The sequence below is a fragment of the Fukomys damarensis genome, unplaced genomic scaffold, assembly GCF_012274545.1.
Source record: "Fukomys damarensis isolate Sample0158 unplaced genomic scaffold, DMR_v1.0_HiC HiC_scaffold_37, whole genome shotgun sequence".
NCBI classification, from domain to species: domain Eukaryota; kingdom Metazoa; phylum Chordata; class Mammalia; order Rodentia; family Bathyergidae; genus Fukomys; species Fukomys damarensis.
Window position 1 is genome coordinate 4,794,149 of NW_022900949.1, and position 10,040 is coordinate 4,804,188.

A 10,040-nucleotide genomic window follows, 5' to 3' on the forward strand; every position below is an offset into this window, starting at 1 on the left:
AAAGAGTGCTTGCCTAACATATATGAGGCCTTGGGTTCAATTCCCAGTATTGAAGAAAAAAAATCTTTATGTATTGGCTGAGGGATCCCATTATTATAACCTCCTCCTTGTTCCCTGAAAACTTTGCAATCTTCCAGTTACCGAATCTCGAAGAACACCTTTATTCTCCCACCTTACCATTTATCAGCATATGGCCAGGTACAAAGTGCGGAGGCATGAGATGAATGAAGAAATACTGCCAAGAAAGTCGTGAAAAATCACCTTTGCCGTTGCTAGCTCTTTCACACCTTCTCCTGCGTAAACACTATTTAGTTGAAGGTTCTCATATCTACTATGAGCTGTAAGGACTTAAGACACGCTAGTGATCAGGGAGTAAAAGATCTAGAGATGGAGGTTAGCTTAATAGTAGAGTAACTGTCTAGTCTGCACAAGGCCCTGGGTGCAGTTTCCAACATGCACATACATGCACATACACAAAATTCCTTAATATGGAGTTAGGGATGTGGATCAGCACTAAAGTACTTACATAGCATGCATTGAGGCTCTGGGTTCAATCCCAAGCAACACACACACACACACGTTCTGACAAGGGTTAATCATTCTCCAACATGATTGCACAGCAGACCCACTTGGGATGCTTTTTTAAATCTTTTAAATGCAAAATTAATTAAATATGAATGTCTGCTGGTGTTGGGACTCAGATATGAGGATTTTCAAAGTTCACCAAGTTCTTCCAATATGATGACAGTTGGTCTTTGTTTCTGTTTTTTTGAAACAGGTCTCTATTAGTCCAGCCTAGCCTTGAACTCACTATGCAGCCCAACCTGGGCTCAAACTCTGTGATATGGTTGCTTCAGCCTCCAAGAGATGGACCTACAAGTATGTGACACCACATGCACCCTGCAACATCCGTTTGGAAGGTCAGTGACAGTCTCTCACATAACCTGCACTGAGACATTTGATCAGCACCAAAATTGTATGCAAAATAGTTATGGATCATGAGAGAGGTTGAGAGTTGTGTGTTTATTTTTAAACGAAAAGGTGGTTCGTTTCTCCAGGATGCATGGTTCATGGTTGACAAACAATTCTGGAGGTCTTATAGGATTTAATGATGCAGTGGTTTGGGAGTGTAAGATCCCAGAATTGCCACGACATCCCATTCAAGGTGTGCCTTTGTTGGCTTTCCATCAACAAAGCACCTGATATAAACAGCATATAAAGTGGAAAAGGTGTATGTTGACTATAGGTTGCAGTTCATGATTAGTTGGCCCAGTTGCTTTTGAGCCCATGGAGAAGCAGTGTATCAGTGGTGGGGAGCATATGGCAAAAGGAGATCTGTTCCCTTTGATGGAAGCTCAGGAAGGAGAGACCAGAGTCCCACACTCCCCTTTAGATATGCTCTCAATAACACAACTTACACCTCCTAAAGATTCCACCTCCCACCAGGGATTTAGCTCAGCAGTTTGGTGGCCTGCCTTGCAAGCACAAGGACCTGAGTTCAATCCCCGGTACAAAAAAGAAAAAAGAAAAGATTCCACCTCCCAATAGTGACACTGACTGGAGACCAATCTGGAACACACAGGACTTTGGGGGGCATTCAGGATCCAGGCATTAGCTATGCCAAATGAGGCAATGTCCAGATTTGAAACATCAGAAAGAATCAAAGCCATGACAGCTAAAAAGTGATGCAGCCAAAGACACCATATCTGGTTTTGCAATCTTTCACAGAAGATGAACAGCAGCCTGACAAGCAGGTATTGTTGTCAGGCCATTCTGCTGAGGAGCTTCCAAAGGGCTCTCTTGATGTCCCTGTTCTTCAAACTGTAGATAAAGGGGTTCAGCATGGGGGTGACCATTGTGTACATCACTGAGGTTACCATATCCTTCTTCGGGGAATGTGAGACAGCTGAGCTGAAGTACACTGCAAGGCCTGTTCCATAAAACAAGCAAACAACTAACAGGTGAGAGCTACAGGTGGAGAAGGCTTTATACTTCCCACCTGTTGATGGGACTCTTAGAATGGAAGAAATAATTTGCGTATAAGAGTAAAGGATCCCTGAGACTGGAGCACCACCAAAGATGGCACCAAGAAAATATATTAATATATTGTTAGTGGATCTATAATGACAGGCAAGCTTAAGGAGCTGAGGAAATTCACAAAAGAAATGAGGGATTTCTACACCTGAGCAGAACGCAAGTTGTGATGCCATTATGCCGTGCACCTGGGCATCCAAAAGACCGAATGAAAATGACACCAGGACCAACAAGCCACAGAGGCGGGGGCTCATGCTGACTGGGTAGTGCAGAGGGTGGCAGATGGCCACCAAGCGGTCATAGGCCATCACTGCCAGCAGCAGGCTGTCCAAACATCCAAAAAGAGCAAATAAGGACACCTGAGTTAGACAACCTGCATAGGTGATGGATTTGCTGTGTGTGTGAATGTTCACGATCAACTTTGGGATTGTAGAGGAGGTGAAACCGATGTCAGCCAAGGACAGGTTGGAGAGGAAGAAGTACATGGGGGTGTGGAGGTGGGAGTCAGAGATGACGGCCAGGATGATGAGCAGGTTCCCGAGCACTGTGACCAGGTACATGGACAGGAAGAGCCCAAAGAGGACAGGCTGTAGGTGTGGGTCTTCTGAGAATTCCAGAAGAAAGAATTCCAAAACATCTGTTAGATTCCATACTTCTCCATGGCAGAGGCACCTTTCAGAAAATAAATAAAAGCTGGAGTAAAGGAAGCAAACATACAGAGTCCAATTTCTATGCCTATGTTGTAAACTTAAGCAATTCACAGCGAAAGTATGTATGCTCAAGGGTCACATATATTTAACACTATTTCTTAGTTATGGCAGATATATTCTTCATAGAATACTCTCTGGACTGGTTTTACTTATGTTTGTCTATTTCTATACACATCCAAGTTAGAAACATTAACATAAGTAATCTATAGGAGAGAGAAAATTTAGGGGTGAAAAAATTCATAAACGTACTTTAGTATTAGTCCCCTGCATTGACTGGAACATAAGTATGTTAATCAGATTTCTGACGTCGTGATAAAGTATCTGATACTAAAATCGGAAAGGTTTACTTTGCTGAGAGTGGTGAGATTCGGCCCATTCTCAGTTGGTCCTGTTGCTTTGGACCTGTGGTAGCACAGTACAACATGGTGGTCACGCACACTGGGAGTGGCTGCTGACCTCATGGCAGTTAGGAAGCAGAGAGAGAGAAAAAGGGGCTGAGGTCCCAGCATTCCCTTCGAGACGACCCCCCATAGGCCTAACTTCCTCTAACAAGGCCGCACCTTTTAAAGGTCCCGCCACCTCTCAATAGCACTGCAAACCCTCAACAATGTTCCTTTTGGGACACACTCCAGTTCTACACTGTACTAAGGAATAGCCTTCTCCCTCAAAGGAAAACAAAATGTGACAGTTAAAGGACTCCGTTAAACAGTCCAAAGTACTTTATGTTATCAAAATGCAATGCAATAAAATCCCTTGTGGTAGATTGAGTATAAATATCCATTCAGAGCTGTGTGATAAAGAATCTAACTCCATTGTGTTTTCTGTTGGACTCCTATAGGTTTGTGAGCATCACATCTTCCTTCTCATCTGGGAAAGTTGATAAGAAATAAGAAACAACAGTATTTTCTCCCTCGGGGTCAGCAGGAGTCACAAACCACAGAAGCTCAGGCCCACAACAGGAACTCTCACACCCTAACCACAATGCAAACCACAAGCTAACCACTTTCCCTGAACTCTCCTACCATTTCACCACACAGGAAGCTCTTTCTACGGGGAAATAAAACATTTTATACTCTGATATGTGTGGCATTATTAACTTCCATATCCAAACCAAATTTGGGGTGGGTGTCCATTACGGTCTCAATGGGAAATGTCCCCGGAGACTCATGCTTGATCTCTGATGTAGAATGTTCACCGTGGTAACTGACCCATGCAGATACCGTCACCGATGTATTAATCCATTGATGTAGTCATTGGCTGAATGTGTTCTTAGGAGACAAGGAGGAAGTAGATCATTGGGGCATAATCTAGAAGGGCATATTCTTATCCCAGAGTTTTCACACCTACCTGGCTCTTTCCATCTCTCTCTGCTTTCTGGCTGCCATGAAAGGAGAAGCTTTCCTCTACCATGCCCTTCTGCCTCGGAGCCAGACAGTCACAGGCTGAAACCTCTGAAATTGCGAGCCAAAAATAAATCTACTTACCTTGAAGCTGTGTGTGTCAGGTAATTTGCTCTAACAATAGAAAGCTCGCTGTGGGCCGGCCATTTAGCTCAGTGGTTCTGCCGCCTTCCTCTCAAGGGCAAGGAACCGTGTTCATATACCCAGTACCAAAAGAATAGAAAACTCACTAACACAGGGTCCCCCCACTTGAGGCAGCCAGAGGGCACTGAGACAGTGACTACCCCCAGCAGAAAACTGTCTCCTCTTTTCTGGTTTGCTGAAATTAAACTGCTGGCTCCTGGCAAGTTTGTGCCTTGGGCTCTTCTAGGCTGTGGCCAATGAGTTCTCGCACTCATTTTTTACAGATCTAACCAACCTAATTAAAAGTTCCTACAATCACTTCGGCACAGATCTTAACTGTACCCACCCTTCTCTAGGACCACATCTGAGACATTAACTTGATGACATCCTCCTCCGGGGATATTCGTGTCTCACACAGTCACTGAGGACACGCGAATGCTCACAAAGGCTATCGGGTGTGTCTACTTCGTTTTTGTTTTGTGAAAAATCTCTCCAACTTGTAATATAATATTTTATATCCTACTAAGCGGAAAACAATAAGTTCCATAGAAAACTCATGAAAATCAATAGACAAACATCCTTATTTTTCATATATATTTTTCTGAGCAATGAACTTCAGTTCACAAGGTGCTTAGGAAGCATTCTTACTTACCAACCGGCTCCAACAGCCTCTCTCTTTCCTGCTCACCTCAAAACGAGGGAATGCAAGGAAATGATAGCCTCTCACTTCTCTAGGTAAGTAGAGATGTCTGAAAGGAATGAAAGTGTGGGCAAGAAGGCATTCCTTGTATAGACATCACATTGCCTATGCTCTGATTCTGTGAAATAACAAAGGGTGAGTGATATTCAACAGATATTCTATCCGGTCAGCCACAGCATAGGCTCTGAGAAATGAGAAATTATATATGATCTCAGATCTTTCGCAAATGAGAAGGGAGCCAAGAGATGAAGGGAGGAGTGAGGAATGGAAGGGAGGGATATAAAATGAATTTAGATGTGTTACATCTGTGTACCAGCTGCCCACGATGAATGTAAATTATGCTTTTTTTTTAAACTGGTACCGGGGATCGAACTCGGGACCCTGCGCTTGCAAGGCAGGCGGTGGAACCACTGATCTAAATCCCCAGCATGCATGTAAATTATGTACAGCAAACATGCACTGACAAAAATTTAAAAATTAAAGAAAGTGGGGCCTGCTGGGAGGGAGCTCACTGACGAATGAGACTATGTTCCTAAGGGGAACAGTGGGACCCCAGATTCTGCCTCTCGCTTCTTTTTCTTCTTAGCTGATAAGGTGAGTGGTTGACTCTGCATCATACTTGCTCCCCCATCACCTTCCAGCACCCCCATCAGAGACCCAAAGCAAGAGGTCAACCTGATCTTTAACTAGAACTTTCCGGACAATGAGCCAAAATAAACATCGTGTCATGATGAATTAAAGCTTTGTAAAAAAATAAATGATTATTAACTTTCCTCCAAATCCTCCACCTACAATGAACAGGAAAGAGAACTGAGATATTTGGTTGGCTTGGTAGAATTCTTCTAGATGCCCTGTGAATAGAGTTATGCTACCCAAATCTAACCCTGACTTCATCTCCTTTTACCCTAGAAATTTCTAATAAGTAAAATACTGTGTTCCTTTCCTCAATTATAAAATAATGTCATGTGGGCACCTATATCTAGGATGCGTTTATGTAGACAATAAGGAGAAAAAGCTGCATAACGCATAGTTCAGAGCCTGGTAGTAGGTAACTCTTAGTAAAGTTTTATGATGTTGTAATTATGATGATACAATGGTCACTACTATATGTTTCATTATGTTATGGTCACTACCATAATCAGCAGCAGCAGCTCCAGAATCATTTTGAAAGTAAATTTGTAAAAACTCATTTCTTTCTTTTTTTTTAATGTTAAGAATCAAGTTTATTTGCAACAGCCAAAGGTTGGAAACAACTCAAATGTACACAAACTGACAGTGCCATGCCTGTAGAACAGAGTGTATTTAGCAATAAATATAATGAACTTCACCTATCAACTTCATTGATTAATCTCAGAATAACTATGGAGCATGAAGGAAACCAGAAAAAAAAAAAAACAGGCTCCTGCTGGGAATTTCTACAAAATGCAAACTAATCCACTGTAAAGGAAAGAAACCCAATGATTGGCAAACTGGGAAGGGAAGTACATGTATGTAAAATGATGAGGAAAATATGTGGATGCTGCGTATGTTCATTGTGAGAGGAAACCGCTTCTTACTCTACTAGGAGGGGCACCTGTGAAAGCAAGACATGGTGTATGAATAGAACAGAGCTCTAAATGAGAGCTTTGAGATCCCCACAGAAATAATAGAAATAATATAAACTCCACAGCTCTCTGAGATGACGCTTACCACAGCGGTACTTTCCCATCTCTCTATCCCAATCTTCCCTCTTGTCGGGGAGAGGAGGAAATAGGGTTCCCAAAAGTCCCTCCACCACCACATCTGCACCATCTACCCACACCCCTCACTGCCCTGCCACTCACTGGGCTGTGACCTCTTCCTGCTGAGGCATAACTAGGATTTTGGATCCACTGCCTTTCAGGGGCTGGTAGAAGATGAGAGTTGGAGATTCGTCTTCACGGGTGGCAGAAAGTAGAGTCAGCCGGGAACACCTTGATGTAAAAGGTGGCTCTGAGAAGAGGAGAAACAAGTTTAAGACCCCATCAGAGTTCCAGAAGTTGTGAAAGGCTGTGGGAACTGACGGATGCTTTTGTACTTGTGTGGCCTTGACAGCCTAATGCACGGACCTCACAATTAGTCTAATTGGTTTTTATCCCAGTCTCTAAGGACGAGTTAATATTAATGGAGAAGAAAAGAGGAAAGGGGAATGAATGAGTTTTTAAAAAGTAAGATCTGGGGCTGGGATGTAGTTCAGTGCTAGAGCGCCTGCCTAGCATGTGTGAGGTCCTGGGCTCAATCCCAGCACTGGAGAAAAAAAGAAATAAGATCTGGGCATTTCCTCTTCTGAAGAGAAAGTTAGCATGAAAGTCTTCTGTTACTTCTGACTTCCAACTTCAATGATCTTAAAATAAAATATGATACTGTGGAAGATGAGGCAGGAGGGTAGTAAGTTCCAGCCCAGCCATAGCAACATAGCATGACCTCATGTCAAATGAATAAAAAAATGTGGACTTTTTTCGATTTAACGAATAACTTTTAGGCTTTGAGATCTATAAATCCATTGAATCAGCTCATGTACTTCAGGAAAAGGTACATTTTCTTTCAAAAGGAATCTAATGAAATGTCTATTTTCTGTTAAGATTTATGTCCCCAGGAAATTTTCCTTTATTTTAAAAAATTGATTATAATTTTTTATTTTATAAAAAATAAAACAACATTTAAGAAAGCAACAATAGTTAATACTGTTTATTATCTTCAAAGTAGTTATGCAAAGCACAAAACATAAGAGTACAAAAAGATTCTTACAAACAGGAAATAGGCAGCACAAAACTTTTCAATGGACTATGAGAAAATAATAGTACAACTGAAACAAATTAGACATATGTATATTAACATATATTTCCAAAATATAGAATAGGTAATTTGGGGATTTGAACATCTCTCTACTCCCTATTTATCTATCTTCTATTTTGCTCTTTATTTGTATATATATATATTTTCAGTTTTCTCATACGAGACATCACGCAATATTTAATCTTGGGTATCTAACTTTTTCACCTAACATTATGTTCTCAAATTGTATCCATTTACCTACAAATTCCTCAAGTTTATCTTTTTCTTTGTTTGTCTGTTTGTATTTTTGGTAACAGGAATCAAACTCTAGACCTTGCACCTGCAAGGCAGGCATGGCGCCACTGTTCAGTTTTCTCATACGAGACATCACGCAATATTTAATCTTGGGTATCTAACTTTTTCACCTAACATTATGTTCTCAAATTGTATCCATTTACCTACAAATTCCTCAAGTTTATCTTTTTCTTTGTTTGTCTGTTTGTATTTTTGGTAACAGGAATCAAACTCTAGACCTTGCACCTGCAAGGCAGGCATGGCGCCACTGAGCTAAATCCCTGGCCCGAGTCTATATTTTCTTATGGCAAAGTAACACTCCATTGTGTATAAATACCACACTTTCCTTATCCATTTATCTGTTGATGAACATATGCACTGTTTCCAAGATCTAACTATTACTAATTGTGCTGCGACAAAAACAGATATACTATGTATTCCTGTAAGATGCTGATTGAACTCTTTTGAGAAACAGAATTTTTACCTTCAGCTCTTTGAGGAATCTCCACACCAATTCTCATAGTGGTTGTTCCAATTAACATTCCCACCAACAATGTAGTGGGTTCTTTTCTGCCCACGTTCTCACCTGCATTTGTCATTATTAGATTTTTTTCATGATGGCCATTCTTTCTGGGTAAGATGGTATCTCATTTCAGTTCTACTTTGCATTTCTCTGATATCCAAGGATGTTAAATATCCTTTCATGTATTTATTGGCCATTTATACTTCTACTGAGAAATATCAGTTCCTTTTGGTTGCTTGTTTTTTGTTTTGTTTTGTTTTGTTTTTTATTGATTGGGTCTTTTGGGAATTTTTTTTAATTCTTTATATATTCTATGTGTTAGTTCTGTGGGAATAGCTTAAAATTTTTTCCCACTCTGCATAATAAAAAAACTCTATTGTTTTTTTTTTTCTTCATCATTGGGTTTACTGGTACATTTTAGGTACACAGTACAGTTAAATTCATTATTGGGATCTTGTACCTTTCCATGACAGGTCTTGTTTCTCATTTTTCCCCTTGTCCCTGCCCTCCCTTCACCCCCACTCTGCTGTTTGTTTCTGTTGCTGTGCAAAGATATTCAAGTTGATATGATCCCATTTGTTGATTCTCAGTACTATTTCTTGTATCACTGGGGTTCCGTTCAAAAAATCCTTGTCTACACCTCTGTCTTTAAGAGTTGCACCTCTTTTAGCTTCCAGCAGATTAACATTTAACACTTTTATTTAAGCTCAGTACAGAGTGAAATTTGTGAATCTAGACTCAATCTTCTGCATGTGGATACCCAATTTTCCTAGCACCATTTGTTAAAGAGGCTTTCTTTCCTCCAGTGAATATTTTTGGGGCCTTTGTCAAAGGTCAAATTGCTGTATGTGCCTGGGGTTTTTCTCTGCATCTTTTTTATATTCCATCTATCCACATGTCTGTTTTTGCTCCGGTACCATGCTCTTTTAATCACCATAGCTTTACAGTATAACTTCAAGTCTGGGATTGTGGTGCTACCTGCTTTGCTTTTATTACCCAAGATTGCTCTTCCTATTCCTGAGTCTCTTACTCTTTCATAGAAATTTTTGAACTGATTTCTCTAGTTCTGTGACAAATGCTGTTGCCATTTTGACTGGGATTGTATCAAATCTGTATATAAGTTTTAGAAGTATAGCTATTTTTTATGATATTGCTTCTACCTGTCCAGGAGCAGGGGATATCATTCTATTTTCCAATGTCCTCCTTGATTTCCTTTTTCAGAGTGATGTAGTTTTCATTGTAAAAGTCTTTTATTTCCTGCCTAGGTTAATTCCTAGGTATTTAATTTTTTTATGCTATTATGAATAATGGTATTATTTTCCTAATTTGTTTATTGATGTTGATTGATCTTTCATGTCTATGAGTGCTGGTTTTATGAAGTTGGGTGTGTGAGGACCCAAAATCTATGAATAAAGCTAGGGGAGTTCAAGACCAATGTATTCTTTGCCTGGTGGGCCTGGTGG

The 10,040-nt window shown here is 40.6% G+C and overlaps 1 protein-coding gene across 1 annotated transcript; it reads right to left on the reverse strand.

Moving 5' to 3' along the window:
• Nucleotides 1-1,763: 1,763 nt before the first annotated feature.
• On the reverse strand, nt 1,764-8,575 carry LOC104851121 (olfactory receptor 18). The gene is made up of 4 exons (XM_010608280.2): nt 8,539-8,575; nt 6,791-6,938; nt 2,994-3,017; nt 1,764-2,706 (listed from the first exon to the last, which is right to left on the reverse strand). Exons 1-4 carry the CDS (start codon nt 8,573-8,575, stop codon nt 1,764-1,766), a joined length of 1,152 nt encoding a protein of 383 aa, XP_010606582.2.
• Nucleotides 8,576-10,040: the final 1,465 nt, after the last annotated feature.

What these genes read in the sequence shown, in the direction of transcription:
- LOC104851121 (XM_010608280.2), bottom strand. Translation starts at nt 8,575, where the DNA reads ATGAGAATTGGTGTGGAGATTCCTCAAAGAGCTGAAG. An exon ending in GATTCCTCAAAGAGCTGAAG is followed by an intron (nt 6,939 to 8,538) that starts GTAAAAATTCTG and finishes TCCTCTTCTCAG; the next exon opens with AGCCACCTTTTACATCAAGG. An exon ending in CAGGAAGAGGTCACAGCCCA is followed by an intron (nt 3,018 to 6,790) that starts GTGAGTGGCAGG and finishes CTTATGTTCCAG; the next exon opens with TCAATGCAGGGGACTAATAC.